The 18,601-nt window shown below is 35.6% G+C and overlaps 1 protein-coding gene across 4 annotated transcripts in view; it reads left to right on the top strand.

The window, feature by feature from the left end:
* The window catches only part of NFIB (nuclear factor I B), a 268,605-nt gene that overhangs the window by 207,091 nt on the left and 42,913 nt on the right, over nucleotides 1-18,601 (top strand). For all 4 annotated transcript variants that reach the window (XM_027863115.1, XM_027863116.1, XM_027863117.1 and 1 more), the window contains exon 7: nucleotides 16,767-16,901. In XM_027863115.1, coding sequence (XP_027718916.1) covers nucleotides 16,767-16,901 — 135 coding nt within the window. The remainder of the gene's footprint in view (nucleotides 1-16,766; nucleotides 16,902-18,601) is intronic.

An 18,601-nucleotide genomic window follows, 5' to 3' on the forward strand; every position in this document is an offset into this window, starting at 1 on the left:
TCTCTTGTATCTGTCTCTTTTTCTTTATTCACAAGCCATCACCTTGGTTCAGGTGGTAAACTAATTCTAACTCTATCCCCTCTCAACTGAACTATTCCAATAGCTTCCAATTAGCCTCTCCCCTATCCAATTCTTCCTCCACACAATGCCAAAATGATTTTCCTAAATCACAACCTTCAATTTATCCTCCACATATCTCATTTGTACATAGATTTTTGTAGGTCGTCTCTTCTGTTCAGCTGACATCCTGGAGAGCAGGGACTATCTTTTGCCTTACTTCATGCCCCCTGCACTTACATAGCACAGTGTCTGGCATATAATAAGTGCTTAATAAATGCCAGTTGACTGACTGAATGATTGGTGATATCACTTCCATATTCAGTAAACTCCTGTGTCTTTCTACTTCCTCTAGCATGAAATATTGACTCCTCTGTGTGGTATTTAAAGTCCTCTGGTTCCAGCTTCGTTATTACATTATTCCACCCTTCACATACACTGTGGTCAATCTTAACTGGCCCTCTTAACAATTCCTCACACACGACGTTGCATCTCCTGTCTTAGTCTTCCCTTCTTAGAATGCACTTCCTTCTCCCTTCCATCTCTGAGAATCCCCAGCGTCCTTCAAGGCTCAGTTGAAGAGCTGGATTTTATGAGTCCTTTTCTGATTCCTCCACTGCTAGTGCCTTTCCCTAAAGATTATCTTATATCTACTTTGTGTCTCTATTTGTACATGTTGCTTTTCTTGGCTAGATTGGGCAGATACTGTTGCAGTTTTATTTTTGCATCTCTAGTTTCCAGTGAAGTGCCTGATATGTAGTAGATGCTTGCACATTGATTTGTGATTGATTCTTAATATTTGAAGTGGATTTGACCACAGAATAGTCTTTGTCTAAATTTAGAAGAAACTAAATCTAGTTTTACTTAAGTACCCAGATGTCTGAAAGGCTGCTAAATTGTATGTTTTGAAAATTCTCAAAGATTCCATTATTGATCTATTAGCCATGTCATTTTCTTCACTAAATAGCAAGGACTTTAATATCAGACTTCAAAAGATTTGTTGTCCGAGATTTAGATCAAAGGAAGAAAGGTATCTTTATAGTAAAGCTAATGTAATCCAGTGAGTCCAGTATAAAGGGGTATGAAGGGTCTTGTCATAAATGCGTTTTTAAACAATTTAAAGGTGTTTGGAAGTGGAAGGATACAAGGAAAGGCTGGATGATCATTTGGCATACATTGGGTAGGGTTTGAACTAGACAATCTCCAAGGTCTCTCAAAACTCCAAAGGCACTATGATTCCAAAGCAGTAAATTATCATTAATTTGGACTTACTGGCTTTGGGAGTTCTGACTATTCAGACAGGACTGGGCTTATGAATCATGTAAACAAGATTGTGTTGAGAGGTCACCCCAATTTTTAGTATTTTAGAAGTACTTTTAATTACAATATAAGCTAAGTTGGAAGGTGCTTAAGTTATTGTAAAAACACTTTTGAAAGTAGGAATTCTATCAAGAAATACTTGGTTAATATAGTTTCAGATTTTGTAGGTAGAAGGAAGCAATAAGAGTATATTCCTTTCCAATTTTTTGAAATTATACACTTCACTGGTTTATATAGGCTCTCTTCCCAGTTAGCCTGATTTAATTAAATTGTTGTAGATTTTCAGATTTTAATTAACAGTATATATCTGAGAATTGAACCTGAATTCTACTCCATCCACATTGTGCAGTACCGTGAGGTACCACAAAGATGTATAAATATGAAATCAAGACAACCAGCATATTGCCAGGAATATTAGCAGAAAAAGGATAGTGCCAACATAACATCATGGTAGGGGTAGTGTGTATTAATAGCTGATGTTTATATGGTGTTTTAAGGTTTGGAAAACAGTTTTATCTACTTTAACCTCATCTAAGATGTACCAAAGCCCTGTGAAGCAAATCTTATCCCTGTTTTACAGATGAGGAAACTGAGATCAAAAAGGGTAAAGTAACTTACTCAGGATAGCATGGCTAGTAATATTGGAGGTGGGATATCAACCCTGATCAGTTCTGATACCAAGTCTACTGCCTTTTCTACTATAACATAAATATATAAATATAATCTACTATAACATAAATTTGTTGTAATTCAAGTAGATTTGAGACTTGGATTTGAATTCTGCCTGCAGTTTTTTATGAGCTGTCTGTGGGTGATCATTTGGACTCTCTGAGCTTCTTTTCTTGTCTGTGCAATGGGGATAGTAAGTACTTGTACTACTGACTTTAATCATGGGATTTCAAGTTGAAAAGGCATTTAGAGGTCCTCTGGTCAGTAGGTCACAGATTTTGAGCAAGATGGGACCTTAGAGGCCATCTAAACCAGTCTCTTAGTTTTACAAATTGAAGCCCAGAGAGATTAACTTACTTGTGTGGCCAAGGTCTTACAGAAAGTAAGTGACAGAAGACAGATTTGAATCCTGGTCCTCCAAATCCAAATCCAGTATTCATTTTGTTGGATGCACTCACAGGGTTAATGTGAAGAAGGTACTTTATGAACCTTGAAATGCCTTAAAAAATGTGAGTTAGGTTTATGCCCACTAGACCAGAATGGTGTGGCACCTGGGATAATTGCTGTGTGTCATTCCATCACTCAATACCACATCTACTTCCTTCCCTCCCTCCTTTCCTGCTTCTCTATCTCTCCTCCTGCTCCCTTTTGTTCTTTTTTCTCCCTATTAATTATAGAATTTAGAACTAGAAAGGATCATGGGTATTATTTACTCCAACATTCTCATTTTACAATTGAGGAAACTGAAGCAAGAAAGACAGTAGGGTGCAGTGGAAAGTGTGCTGGACTTTTTGTTGTGGCAAAGAACTAGAAATTAAGGGGAGGAGGTGTATTCAGTTGAATGGCTGGACACAATATGGTATATAATTGTAATGTAATATTATTACCCTAGAAGAAATGACATAGGACATAGATTCTTAAAAACTTGGAAAGACATATAACTAATAGCTTTGTACAATAACTACAACAATGTAAAGAAAACTTCAAAAGACTTAAGAACTCTGAACAATATAATGATCACTCACAACTCCAAAAGACCAATGATGAAGCATGCTGCCTATCTCGAAGTGCATAATGAAATATATTTTCAAACGTGACATGGCAAATTTATGAAACTGTTTTGCTGGACCAAGTGTATTTGTTATTTTTTTTTAATTGAGACATCACGTTTGAGAAGGAGAAGAGGACTAGCAATTGTGATTCAAAAGGAGGAGGAGGGGAGAATTTTTTAAGGATTTTTTTTTCTCACACCAAAGGATTTTTTTAAGTACAAAGAAGAGAACCAAAGGAAGTTAAGAAAGAGAACAGACAATTAGGACAGCTTGGAAACTAATGTGTTGAAGTTATTATATACTTAAAAAAAACAAGCTATATGTAATTGCAACTTTATATATAATGTTCATGCTATAGTGCATTAAGTGCTGGACTTGGAGTCAGAAAGATCTGGATCCTGCCTCTAACTTTTACTAAATGTGTGAACATGGGCAAGTCACTTACCTTTTTCAGAGCCTCAGTTTCCTCATTTATAAAATAGAGAAAATAATGCCTCTAGTAGCTATCTCACAAGGCTATTGTGAGACTCACATGAGTTAATAAATGAAAAGTACTCCACGAACTTTAAGGCAATATGGAAACTTCATTATTGTCACTACTATACCATGAAGCCTCTCCTTCCCCAACCCCTTCTTTTCTTCACCTCTGCCTATGTTGTAGCCTCGTTGTGTCAAGCACAGCTACTGGCAGTCATTGCTTAGTTCCATTGATCACACCTAGGACTAAAAAGGTGGTTGACCAGTAGTTCTTGTGAAACTAGTTTTTAGACTGGTAAAAATGTCCAACTTTTATAGCCGTGAAAAGCTATGAGAAATTTGGATCTATAGCATATTTGTGGTTGAATACCTATGAGCATTAATATCAGATGAAATTGCATACCTGCAGATAAGTAGTCCAAAAAGCAAAGTAAATAGATGAATGAATGACAACTTGTCGTTTAATAACTGTGCCAGGATTTATGGATTTCAGACCACCTATTATTCCCAAAATTGAGAATCTCTAAAAAAGTTGAGTTGTGAAATCAAAAATTGTCATGTTAAATCTTTTTTAGGAGGAAGAGATGAATTACTTCTGTTTTCAAATCTGTATTAAGATTTGATCTTAAATTTTATTTTATAGTAGTTTGAAGAACAGTGTTAGAGTAGAAGCTCTGCTAGTTCCTACTATGTGAGCTTCAGCAAGTTGCTTTTCTTCTCAAGGCCTCAGGTCCTCATCTGTAAAATGAATGTGTTGGTTCATAGCATCTCAAAGGTTCTTCAAGCTCCATGTCCTATGATTCTGTAATTTTTCCTTTGAGCTCTCAAGCTACCACAAGTTGGGCTTTACTCCCCTGCTATTGGACTGAAAACTAGTGTTTAGAAGCAGCTGAGAGAATCCTCTCAGCTTAAACATATGGTGTTGAAGAAGGCAGAGACATGGGGTGAGAGTTTTGGCCACCCCTCCTAAAGGAGTGGCCACCTCTCTGGCCACCTCTACTCCTCTACAACTCTAGGGAGTATTTTTTTTTCTGCCCTGCAGAGCTGGAGCTAGAAAAGTGACTTGAATTATGCATTTTTAGAGCAGTGGCCAAAACTGGCTGCAATAAATTTTGAGATACAACACTTCTTTCTTTTACCCCCTACTATTTATAAAAATTGCTTTTAAAAGATGTGGTCTTTAAAATTAAGAATAGATGATAAGAAAGTTCAGTTATTAGTCCTGAGGTGTATATCTCTGATCCAGTTGAAGAGCATTGATTCAGGACAGTAAGACTTGTACAGAGCAAAATCTATAAGCAGATTATATTTTTCTTCTGAGCAGTCTTAAGCTGTCTTAGATGAGGCACATATACACCAACTGAAGGTCTTAAGTGTTATATGAAAAATCATCTTTAATGATTTGAGTCAAATGTAAAGTATCTTAAAAACCATCTGAAAATACCATCTTTTAGAACTATCTGAAAACAGCATTTCTATTCCCAAACAAAAAGTAATTGTTTTTAAAAGTATGTTAATGTAAAAAGACTCATTGGATCATTGAACAGCAGAAGTGCTTATGTGCTGGGAGGCACCATATGTTTTGGCTTGTACCTGAGGAATGCACATTTCTCACAGATGCATATGCCCTGTCCTCAGCTATTCTGGTACAACAAATGATTGATAGAGATTGAGTTATTGTAACAGAACCTTGTTATGGGATCAGTGTCTCCTACTTTGAAAATAAATGACTCAGCCAGTCTGAAACATTTATTTTCCCTAAATGACTAGGGTTGTAGCAATAGGAGACCATTATCCTGTGACAATATTCTGTTTCATTGACATTATCTCTTAAATGTAATGGGTCCATTACTAAATAGAGGTTTTGTTGCTGATCAATTTCACATGATTTTCAAAACCATTAGGATAATAAATATACCATCACAGTAATGTCTTTGACAGCATATTCTTTTTTCTTTCATTTACATTTGTGAGAGGGAAAATATAGCTTTAAGTTGAGCTCAAACATGACAATTTATACCTTTGCTTGACTACTTTTCCTTTTCATGAAAGGAAGCTGCATATTATATACATAACTATATTTCTATTGAGCTACTGAACTGATGACCTTCAATTTTTCTTTATTTTTTTTCATCTACCACACTAACCACTTCAAATCATAACTGTTCCCAAACAGTTTCTTTCAACCTCAGTGTAATGCTTTTATTTGATAACAGTTTCAGAGCCTTTTGCACTTTCCTGGAAATTGACTAAAGTAACACATCAGTTAAATCACTCCCAATCTTCCCTTAGAACAGAGAATAGCATTAGTAACAAAAGAAACCTTGAGTTGTCTAGGAGCATAAATGTCTTTAAATGTATGGCTTTTCCCCAAATGTTCTCCTTGAAAAACTCATCTATAATCTTGTTAAATTAGAACCCTTCCAGTATCTTTCTGACTTTTACAGTTAAGGTTATGGTATTGATTTTATTTTATAGTCCAAGGCTCTTGAATCCTTTGCACTAATAAGCCACCATAGCCAGGAGGTTTTCCCTGGAGGCATGTTGAATCTCAGTAATTTACCTATGCCAATATTTAATAAGTGACTACAATATACTCCAAATCCAGTATTATTGTTTGGTACTGCCCTCCACCCCCTTCAAATTAGGTTTTCTGACAGTACTCAAGACACTTTATCATTGTCAATCTGCTGAAATGAAATCATTTAATGGACAAAGGCATCTTGAAGTGTTTTTTAAAAAGCATATTCATGTATTCAGTATTCATTCTCTTAGCACTGTTCTTCACTCTTCAAAGGATTTTTACTTCTTAGTAAGGTGTTATTGTGAGCTTCAAAGGGGTTTGGGCTTTATCTACGTTCAGTGTAGGTGTAGCCTAGAGACCTTTTTTATATAGAAGGATGTGATAAATGGAGACTTGTACTAACATGCTACTGTGCTTGAGTTTGGCTAACTATTGAGAAAACACATACACGCACACAAAACCCTGATTTAAACGACTGCTTTAATGCTTTTGGTTGCTGAAAAGCATAGTAATGTACTCAAATAATAGTCAAGATAAAACATCATTGTGCTTAAAGTGAGAACTCTTACTAACCTTCCCCCCCTTTACTATATTTTTTTTTATAGAAAAGAATTGGTTTATAGAGAAGGAATATTGGAGTGAATGCCTGCAAAATCAACTCACCTCATCTCTAGGATGTAACTTCTTGTTTTCCTGAAGTTATTTTAGGATAGACTAAATATAAATTTAAAGGAAAAGATATTCTTAAAATATGACAGCTAATTATTTTTAATCATCTGGAATGATCTTCAAATGATTGTTGAGGGAGTAAGTCCTTATGTCTTATAGCATTCAAGGACTTGTTAACTGGAGGTGTGCAAGGTGCTTAGTCACATCATTTGCCATAATTCAGAGAATCCAAGGATAATAGAACTTTAGAACTGGAAGGGACCTTAGCGAGATCCTCTTTACTTTCTCTAAGATTAAAAAAAAATTAAAGCCTTCACTTTTAACCAACTAAATTGTGGAAGTTATATTTAACCAGAACTACTGATAACAAATCCAGGTGGCCACAAAATGTTGAAACACCTACAGGGAGGCCTAAGTATCTTGGATAGATCTTTTAAAAAAAAAGAATTTATAGAAGGGCATGGACAAAAATATAAAATGAGAAAGCATAGATAGACTTTAATAAGTACCATTGAAGGGAATACCCACATGATTGAGATATCAAATTCATTGAAATATTAGAGAGGTATATTTAAGTAGTTTCATTTAAATTCTTGACTTTAAAAAAATTCAGTGTTCAATATTTATTCAACAAGCATTTATTAAGCGACTACTTTGCACAAGATACTGTGATATGTTCTGAAAATAGAAACAAAGATGGAAAGATAAATCAACATTCCTCTAGTATGTTGTAAAATTTATTCATGAACCATTATGGAAATGGTCTTAGATGGCTTCTGAGGTCCTTTCCAATTTGGAGGCTCTGGGATTCTTTAATAGTTCCTGCCTTCAAAAGCTTACAATCTAATGGGGGAACCCAATGTATAAGTAAGTATAACAGAAGCTGAATTCTGGTAATGGTGAAAGAGAAATCTGTAGAACCAATATACTTTCATAAAATTTGTGTAGCTGGATTTAAGGCACATATTCCTTACTGAAATGCCAACAATCTATAGTAATGATCTATTATTAACAAACCACCATTTCTTATATATGTATATATATATATATATGTAGAGTTATTTCATTATTTCATTATAGAGTTCTCAGTATTTCAATGAATTCACCACTTTATCAATATGGCTGCTTCCTCACCCATGCAGAAGATGGTAATTCATTGACATACTCTCAATCTATATGATTCTTTTTCACGTTCTCCTTTAAGACCTTCTTAAGCTATCTGCCCAACATACTGGTGGCCTTCTTGTCATACTTTCCTCATTTTCAGGGTTAACAGTACAAATTTATGTGCTTTATATCTGTTGTCCCTTACTCTCTCTAGTGGACCAGCCCACCTACTTTTCTGGTCATACTCATTCTTCATGATACTTTTTATGCCACTTGTACACAAGTTAAATTTGGTAATGCCTTATACTCACTATACATCTTTCCATTTCCAGCTACACAATTTCCCAAATGTGACACAGTGCACATTTCTCCTTCTACTCAGTTCTGGGTCTAGCTGATTCATCTGTCTGTAATGCCAGCCCAAAGTATAGTACTGATGAACTAACTCAGTGGGCTATGCACCCACTGCATATCACAGTTTTGGCAAGATAAAGATATTCTTCATCCATTTAGTTTTTCCTGTATAGATTGCTAGGCCATTATCTTTTGAGTGACTTTTGATTTCCTTGAGGAAGCTCTATAATGTTACAGTGATTGATACAATTTTGATTGCATATAGTGTTATGTGCATAAAATTAATTATAGTACTCATCAACAATTTTGGAGCATTGCCTTCGAAATATATTTGTAGACGAATACATAAGGGATTCAGTAAGAGAATCTATAGACTGATCTTTTTTTATCATTTATATTGTGCCTGTTTGCCATATTGGGGCCTAGGAAATCATATAGGGGGAAAAAACCTCACCATTTTCTTTACATTCCTTGATTTACTACTGTGACCATCCCTAAAGCAGCTGATATTGATTGAATGACAAACATATACAGGGTTGTGTCTAGAGAGGCTAAAAAGGAAATGCCACATTGTGATTTCGCCCCCTGAAGACTTCCTTCCTCCCCAACATTTTGATGCAGGTGAAATTATTTTGAGTCATTCAAAAAATACCTATTCAGCAAGGCAAGGTAATTGAACAAACATGTGTTAAACACTTTCTTGATTGAATGAATGTTTGTTCAGTGGTACTTTGTGTTAGGTCCCAGCAATTCAAAAAGGAAAAATAACAGGCCTGGTATGGTACTCCCTATCTGTTAATTCCTGCTCCTGGGGAGGCTGAGACAGGGGGATCTCTTGAGCTTGGGAGCTCTGAGCTGTGGTCGACTAAGCTGACTGAGTGTCTATACTAAGTCTGGCACCAGTGCAATGAGCTTTTGGGAGCAGGGGGCCACCAGGCTGCCTGAACAAGGGGGAATTGGCCCAGGTTGGGAACAGAGTACATCAAATAAAGCTCTTGGGTTGATCCTGCATACCTGCATCAATTGTTGTCAATCAGCAATGAGCTTGGGCCTAGGAGTGGCTGTGAGATAGGAAGACCCAATCTAAAACAAAACAAAACAAAACAAAAACAAAATAGTCCCAGCTCAAGCAGCTTTCAGAGTGGGGATGGAGGGAAATCTGGATCTACATTCACACAAATATGATATGGGAGCAAAGAGGAAGTCAGTATGCTCTGGGAAATTGTGATCACTTACTGTTGGACAAGATCAAGAAAGGCTTCATGGAAGAGATAAAATTTGAACAGGGTAGGATATCAGTAGTTGGAGACAGGAGAAGATCATTAGATGGAAAAATGAGAGCAAAGTCATGGAAGTAGGATCTATTCTAAGTGGCAGTGGAAAGAATAATATTCATTAAGAACAGCCAGGTAGTTCAGAAATAGATTTTGGAGAAAACCTTTGATGTGAAGTTAATTGTACAGTAGGAGACTCTGGAGGAGAAAGTGAGACTGGTGACTTTGCACAGCCCTCCCTCACTTAAATCCAATTCACTTACAAGGCAAGGCATCACCTTCCTGATGTCATGGTTCTTTTTGAGAATGCAGGACAAAAAACAACAACAACAATAAGTGTTGTAGGCAATGGGGAGTCCTTAAAGATGTTTGAGCAGGGGAGGGATGGAATCAGGCCTATGTATGAGGAATATTAACCCTGAACCCTCTTTAAAGGAGATTAAAGGAGGCAGAAACTAGAGATGGTGGGAGAGACTCGTTAAATGCCTTTGCAACAGTCTCTGTGACAAGTATATGCAACATAAAAGGTCAGGCTTAGAAGGGTAAAAGAAGTTGTAAAATAAACATTTTGGAAGAGGAATATGATGGTTGCTGTTGCTGACTAAACAATTGTCTCTCCCCTTTTCACATTACATAGTGGTCACTTGTACTCTGTGATAGTTATAGGTATATGACCTGGGACAGAAATTTCGAAATTCTGTCCTACAGTTACCAACTCTTTATATTCTATTTCTACTCAGATTCCTTTCAAGCATCATTCATCTTCTACATAAGGAATTTGTTTTCTTCATTCTCCCCTTGCCACTCCCAGATATCCCAGATGAACTAAAGCTCATTCTACACTAGCAAAATCCTTTATGATGGTTGACGAGCCTAAAAGAAAGCTATTTTTCTGAAAGGAGGGCAGAAAAACACCAGAGGATGTTTGGGTGAGAGCTGAACAGCAGTCTATCCTAGATGTTCAAAATACAATAATAATTGGCATTTCTATAGCATCTTAAGGGTTGCAGTGTACTTTACATACATTATCTCATTTGACCTCACAACAACATTTTGAGGTAGGTGTTACAGGTGTTATTCGGTCAATCCATGAGCGTTTATCAACCATCTACTGTGTGCGTCAGGCCCTGAAACAGCCCTTGTCTTCAAGGGTCTTACATTGTAACAGTCTACATTATTATTATTCCCATTTTACAACTGAAGAAACTGAGACTGAGAAAGGGTAAGTGACTTTGCCAGGACCAGTAAATGTCTAAGGTAGTATTTGAACCCAGGACTACCTGACTCCAAGTTTAGGACTCTCCCTACTATGTCAGGCTGCCTCATATCTAAGATGTCATTTAAAAAAAAAACAAACCCAATAACTAAGTATGCAGAGTTGTAAAGAAATAAAAATAAATAGAAATACCTCTTCATCTATAAGGATGTAGAGAAATAGAGCAATCCAAATGAGAGAAATAAAAATGTAGACTAATAAGCATTGTTACTTCAGTCTGGTTAGATCCAGTTTATTGGATTATTACCAGTAGTCACTTCCATCCATGTCAATGTCCCTTCTCTGGTGTTCATGTTCAAACTCTTTGCACCACAGGTACAGGGTTAACAGGAGTTTTCCTACTGTTTTCTTCACACCTTAAGTTCCTCCTGTTACAAAAACAGGAGACTGGCAAATGCTTAGCAGCTGTGATAATGTAAAAAAACAAAGTAGAAGGTTTTAACAATACTTGAGAAGAATTATTTTAGATGTCAAGCCCTCAGTAAACTGAAGAATCTGATTTAAGGACAAGAAAATAAAATAACTATTTTCTCAACTGAGTTTGAGAAGCTAATAACTGGTGATGCATATACATGATATCCAATTAGAACTCTTTAAAAATCCATCTGTCTTGTAAAAAAGAATAGTCAGTGTATTAAAGATTTGAAAGGAAAAAATGCATTGGATTGTAAAAAGGCTAAATGATGCTTAAGGACTTGGTTACCTAGATAGAAATCTTTTATTCCATAAATTTAAAATAAAATTTTTTAAAAAAAATGCATTTTTAAAGCATAGTAATCAACAAGGTGATATTATTTTAATTTAGCCAATGTTTTGTCATTCTTAAAATTGCTTCCAGAAATCCAAGAAATTCTTGTGTTATTACATAATTGATTGAAGTAGATGAAAACCCTAAGTGACATTATATAAGAGAATAAAATTCAAATATGTGTATCTATCCATGATGATGATATATATATATATATGTATATAAAAATATCTATATCTGTATCTAAAGAGCTATACCAATGCACCCATTTTCTAGAATAGGGAATGTGCCTCCTGTGGAGATTATAGAATCCTATTTTAAACCTTAAGCATATTTGAAAAAAGCTCACATATTGCTGGGCTGCCTATGAAAATGGAACAGGTGTCCAGGACAGGCAGGTGTTAAGGTGGATGTTTGAACTTGCCCTAGATCACTAGTTGACTGCAGTGAAGTTCTCCTAACAGGTGGCTAGCTGATTGGCATGCCATGTGACATTTATCCAGGGAGCTCCTTGGATGACAGGCTGCTACAGACAGAGGAAGAAGGTCTTTGCTTTGATGAGGAAATTGCCCAAACTCATGTCTCATTAGTGTTTCCTAAGGTTCTTTGGAAGTGAACAACAGTTTAATTAAGGGCTGACGTAAACACATTTCTGCACACTTTCCCTGCAGCATTTTATCACATTAGAATTGATCAAAATTGTTGCCTTGGGCTGATTTGAACAGATATACATCTGGAGCACCATTTGTGCAAGCTGCCGCTGAGTAGACTACATAGGCTGGGTTTCACAGTGCCTCTTTTCGCATTCTGCCTCCCTTTGTAGACGAGTTTACCTTATTGGGAAAGAAGTTGATCTATTTATTTTAACCTCCCTCCCTCCACCTTTGATGTGATGCTGTAAAATATATGACACACTATAGCTTAAGTCAAGCATGGTACAAAGCATGAAAATAATGACAGGATTTTAAGTGGAAATAATGAGCTATGATGGTAACTCCCTAGTTTTTTGTAAGATACATTTTAAGGGAAGATTTGAACAAAATGGATGAGTTACAACTCAATTAACAGAAGGCCAGGTAAAATGTGCCTTGTATGTTAACCCTTTGTGTATTTGACTTATTGAAAATAAAAAGACTCTAAGCTGCATATAATCTTTACCATATGACTTTTAAAAGCAGGGGCTAATCGCCTAATTAGAAATCCACATATAGGAGTAAGCAGTAACAATAAACCCCATCACTTGCAAGTTTTTGTCTCCTTTTCTTGTCTTTTGAATAGATGTTTTTCCTTTTTTTCCCCATTGTCCCTCTCTTTGACAGCAAAAAGTGCCCTTTGACCTTGCCTTTGATTCCTTCTTACTGAGTTCTCTCATTTTTCTTGTTTCCTCCTTCTCTTCAGTTTATTTGAAATTTTTTCTCTTTCTCTTCCTTGGGGTCTTTCTCTCCCCAATCTCCAATTTGTTCAAAGTTCCATGGACTTTGGAAATCATCCTGTCTATGAAGCAGATCATCAGTAAACATTTATTGAAGGTATATTATATAAAAAGGGCAACTAAGTGGCACAGTGGATAGAGCAGCAGGTCTGGAGGACCTGAGTTCAAATCCAGCCTCAGACATTTACTAGCTGTGTGACCCTGGACAAGTCACATAACGCTGTTTGCCTTAGATTCCTCATCTGTAAAATGAGCTGAAGAAAACCCAAATTGTCTAATGGAGAGTTGCATATGACTGAAACGACTCAGCAACAATACTATACAAAAAACTTGGGTACACAAACAGAAACCCATTATGCCCTCAACTAGCATGAGCTGACTTAGAACCAATCTGCATAAGCATTTATGCATCTGTGTAAATAATTGAAAAACATATGAAGCTATATAGTAACAGATAATACTTTATGTTGTACAAACCTGAGTATATGAAAGTGTCAAGTCAGTAAGCATAAGTGCTTATTTTGTGCCAGGCATTGTACTAAGCTGAGTCAAATTGGGGGTGGGGGTCTATGTTTGATAATTTCCTACAAAGAGTGAGTGGTCAGCTAAATTTTCAAGGTATTGAGATAGTCCTTCTAATCAGAAGGTATGGCATGTGCTTGCTTCCAGCAAGATGGTTTGTTTTAAGGTATTATAAGCAAATTATCTTGGCTAGAATGTACAGAAATAATGGTAAATGATATTTAATGACAAAGATTTGATACAATAGGTAACAGAGAACCTCTGTATTTTTTTTTTGAACTGTGGAGTGATGCAGTCATAATGATGTTCACAAAACTAGAAACTCTGTGTGGTAAGTTAGAATAAGATGATTTGGAGGCAAGAGGTGCAGGTAAAGGCTGTTGCAGCAATCCAGGTAGGAGATGACTTAGAATAGGGGACTTACTGAAGAAAAGGAATAGAGAAAGAAAGGAGCTACTTTAGAGACACTGCCATATTCTATTTCTCTTTCATTGGCTCATGCTTAATTTCCAAATCAAATTTAAATTTCTCATTCTGGTTTCAAGCCCCCACAACAATCCCTTTGTGTCTCTCTTATTGCCTGCCTCTCTCTTATGGAAACATCAGACAAATCTTTCCTTGGCTCTTATAATTCTTTCCTTACTATGTGATTCTACATTTCTTTTTCTGTTCCATTCCTCATACTTGAATGAGAACGTAGTTTGAGAAGCAAGAATCTGCTTACCAGAAAACAAGACAATAATAGAAAGCAACCAGGTACTTAATAACTTAAAATTATAATAAAAGTTACAATTTTTTTCTACTATTATACTATAATAGGAAGTAATCCCCTACATTCCCTACATCCTTTAACTTGTCATTCTAATATGTCTCGAATTCCAAACCTCACTTTATCCTGTTTCATTTAACAAGGCTATATCTTTATAAGAAAATAAAATATAATTAAACTTAATAATACTATTACTTATTTTCTTCTAAAGTGAATCCTATAAAATATAGACCTCAGTGAAGCCCATGTGTTTTTAATGAAAACTGCACACTGTTTTTATTAATCAAGAAGGAGAGACCCTTTGTAACATTCATAACTCATGCAGATAGTTTTTGTTCAGTCTTTCTTGTTTTCTGCATCTGTAATTCCTGGGTGTATTTAGAACATGAAGGGACCATTAAATCAGTACATGCAAGAGAGAGAACAGAAAGAATAAATGAAGCTGTCCTAATTACTTCATAAAGCTAATTATATAATTTTAGCAAAGAAAATGCCTAGGTAGCATCTCTAAAACTGCATAATCACCTGTGTAATATGAACTTTTGAATAAACACCTATGGTTTGTGTGTCCTTCCTCCCCCCCAAAGAACTCGTTATTGTGGATTCAGCTGGTTGTAATGAAAGTCTTGAAATAATGAGCACCATTGGCACTGCCTTGATTTGGTTGATCTTCTCCAAAGATCACATCACCAGGTGCATTCATCCTAGATGGGAAAGACCATTTGTGTTGAATTGTTCTGAAGTGATTTGTAGTTATAGTTTATAATTTATGTGGCAGACTTCTTAGCAACAGATCGACCATATGTTAATTTTATTTGAAACCTCATACTTGAACTCAAACACAGTTGTAAAGACAGTGCATTAGAGCAGCAATAGAAAGTCACTAGCATCCTTTTCTGAAAGTCATTTTCAAACTAGGAACTCTAGTAGGGGTTAATTGAAACTGTGATTAGAACATCTATAAAAATAAGGCAGTTGGAATGGATGATTTACAATGTCTCATCTCTTCCAGTTTTAAAAGTCTATGATTTTTTTGATTGTACATCGTATAGCATGCCACCCTCAATCAGATTAAAAATGTATATATTTTTAAATCCTTATTTCATTATGTATTAGTCATACGTTAATTTTTAGCATTATTTAAGGTCTATTAGCTGCAGTTAACCCTAATGTTAAAAGCTATTTATGCAAATTAAATATTTCTTCATTTTTATAGGGATCCTAATGACAGTATTTTAATTGACCATTTTCTTCTTTTTTAAAACTTATTTCCTATTTCTAGAGATATATGGAATTAGTTCCCTGATTTTCTGTTTCAAAAGTGTGCTGTTTCTGACTAATTTAACAGTGATAATCAACTTAACTATATTAGTCAAAAACTGTGACTGAGGGCTAGTACTTTTAGCTGATAAATCTTTTTTTTAACAGTGATATGTGTCATTGAACTATTAGATGATATGGTAGCAGAGTGACAAAATGCTGAAATCAAATAGTTAATTTTATTAAATGCTTTTTATTAAGATGAAAGTTATTTTCTTTAGATATAAAGACATGGAACTAAAGATCTATGAAGCCATCTCATCATTTTAAAAAGTTGATTTTTAAAGCATTCTTAAAATAAAATACAAATGGTATAGATTTCATCAGTGCCAGAAAGCTTTCCTTAGTGATATTCTTTTAATAATGATTGTCTCTATCAGCTTAAAAAGAAACTATACCAAAATCAATATATTGAATTCCTTATGAGATAGGGTAGTGGTACCAGTGCTGTACTTGGAATCAGGAAAATTTAAGTTAAAATCTTGCCTCAGACATTTTAGGTGACTTGATCCTGTTAACCTCGTTCAACCCCAGGTTCTACCATCTGTAAAATAGGCAAAATAACAGTGCCTACCTCACAGGGTTGTTGTGAGGATCAAATAAAATTATAAATGGAATAGATAATAACTACTCTTTGCAAACCTAGAAGTGCTTCATAAATGTTAGCCATTGTTGTTATCATATAAGATGTCAGACAAATGGTATAAATGACAGTTTAAGATACCGATTAATTCTCTCTTTTCCAACCTGAAAGATCCTTTATGACATCTATACTCTGTTTGCCACTATTTTATAAACAGTGTGGTCTGGGGCCTAGAAAACAAAGACTCCTTGAAACCATTTAAATTTAAATTAGTGGGGAATGTCTGGGCAAGGCTTTATTTGAGTCACAGAGAATCAATAAACAGAGTTCTGTGTCTTACCCAGAAGGCCACTGTGTCACCATTTTTTTTAACCTTTCTGAGAAAAAAGCACGTTTAACAAATTAAGCCTTAAGCCATCTTCATTGAGAAGCAAAAACTGCTACATAAACTTTAAAGTGACAGGATAGCCACTCAAATGACTAGAGGTGCACCTGTTTTAAAAGGATCAAGGATAAAAGAAGAGTAGGATGTTAGACAAGAGTGTCTGTCCTCTGGCACTTTCATTTCTGGGCTGTAGCTTAACATTGCCAAAACCATTTTTCACCCTTGCAGATATGTCTTCTCCTACTGCTATGAAGAAGCCTGAAAAGCCATTGTTTAGCCCTACGTCTCCGCAGGACTCTTCACCCAGATTGAGCACTTTTCCTCAGCACCACCATCCCGGAATCGCAGGAGTTGCACACAGTGGTGAGGAGTTACCTAGAGAAGGTTGCTTGTTTCTTTAGCTTCTGGCCCAAGTCCACAGCAATGGAGCACAAGCTGTAATCACTATGACCCTGCTAATGGGTCCTAATCCTGTATATTTTATTGAGGGAAGGAGAAGGGTCATCGAGTAGGTTGCTGAGTTTGGAGTACTTTCAAAGGCATGAAGTCACATAAACAGTATTTCTGTGGGTAAAATTTGCTGTTCATTTATCTGAGAGTGAAACAATGTAAATTGGAGGATCCTATGTTCAGAACCAAAAAATGAAGATTTTTTTTCTTTCTTGAGTGTTTTGTTCCTCACAATGCTTCTTTTTCCAACTAATTATTCTTCTATGCTTCATAATGAATTATTATTATATGGTAATGATTATTAAATCATATTTATATGATTATTTAGGGTTTACACATTAAAACAGAAAATAAACCAATATATCTACTTTGCCGAGTCATCAGACTATTGGCAATTACTTTAGCAAAGATGAGAAATAAATGAATATTTATCAGTAGGGCAAATGAATGAATGAATGAATGAATATGTGTGTGTGTATACACACACATAAGCACATACACACACATATATTTGGCTTGTTCACAGGATAATAGGATTTAGATTTAGAAAAGACCTTAGAGGTTATTTTACAGATGAGGAAACTGAGGACTAGAGGGGAAGTGGTTTTCCCAGGTTCATAGAATTAGAAAGTCACACAGCTAGAATTCAATACATATTATTTCCAGACTCTTCTCTTTATATATGAATATCGTTGTAGGCCTGGGAGAAATTTTCATACTCAATTTCTCTCTCTCTCTCTCTCTCTCTCTCTCTCTCTCTCTGTCTCTCTCACACACACATACACATTACACTATCATGTTCTTTAGTTGCTGTAAATTTCTAGAGGGATAGTTCCTTCCTTTTTTTCAATACATATAGAATCTGATTTTTTGCCCTTAATATAAAAAACAATCCAAGTCCAGGAATGAACTCTAACTATTTTCCCAAGGACTAGCCTAAATTTGGAGAGTCTTTTCACCAAGTTGATTATAGGTGTTTTTTTTTTCTTTTGCCACAATAACTTACAAGAATTATTAGGGAATATGGAGCTATATTATATTAAGCTATAGAGAGGGTTGTATTCTGAGTTGGTAGAAGAACTTCACATCCATAAAATTACGGGTCCTTTGAAGTACTGAAATTCACAATGGACTTTAAAAATGTCAACATGCGACTTTTAGTTTGTGGTATGTGTAAATCTGAATTGGTTGATGTCAAATTGTCTTCTATTTCCTCCTAGGCTTAAAAAGAGAAAGAGAACTTATATTATCTAAAATGAAGAAAGTTATAGTTAAGAGAAATATATACCAAAGGGCAGCTAGGTGGTCCAGTGAATAGAGCATTGGCCCTGGAGTCAGAAGGGTTCGAGTTCAAATCTGTCTTCAGAATTGACACTTGACACTTACTAGCTGTGTGAACCTTGGCAAGTCACTTAACTCTGATTGCCTGTCCGAGACAGAAAAAGAGAGAAATATGTACCAGCCACAAGTGATATACATATAGATACACACACACACACACACACACACATATATAATGCATGTATATACGTATACACATTTATACATACATGTTTGCTCCAGGCAATTCTAACACTAATAGATTTGCAGTAATCAGTCAATACTAACAAATT

The sequence above is a fragment of the Vombatus ursinus genome, unplaced genomic scaffold (assembly GCF_900497805.2).
Source record: "Vombatus ursinus unplaced genomic scaffold, bare-nosed wombat genome assembly UNPS02014770.1, whole genome shotgun sequence".
Lineage (NCBI taxonomy): Eukaryota > Metazoa > Chordata > Mammalia > Diprotodontia > Vombatidae > Vombatus > Vombatus ursinus.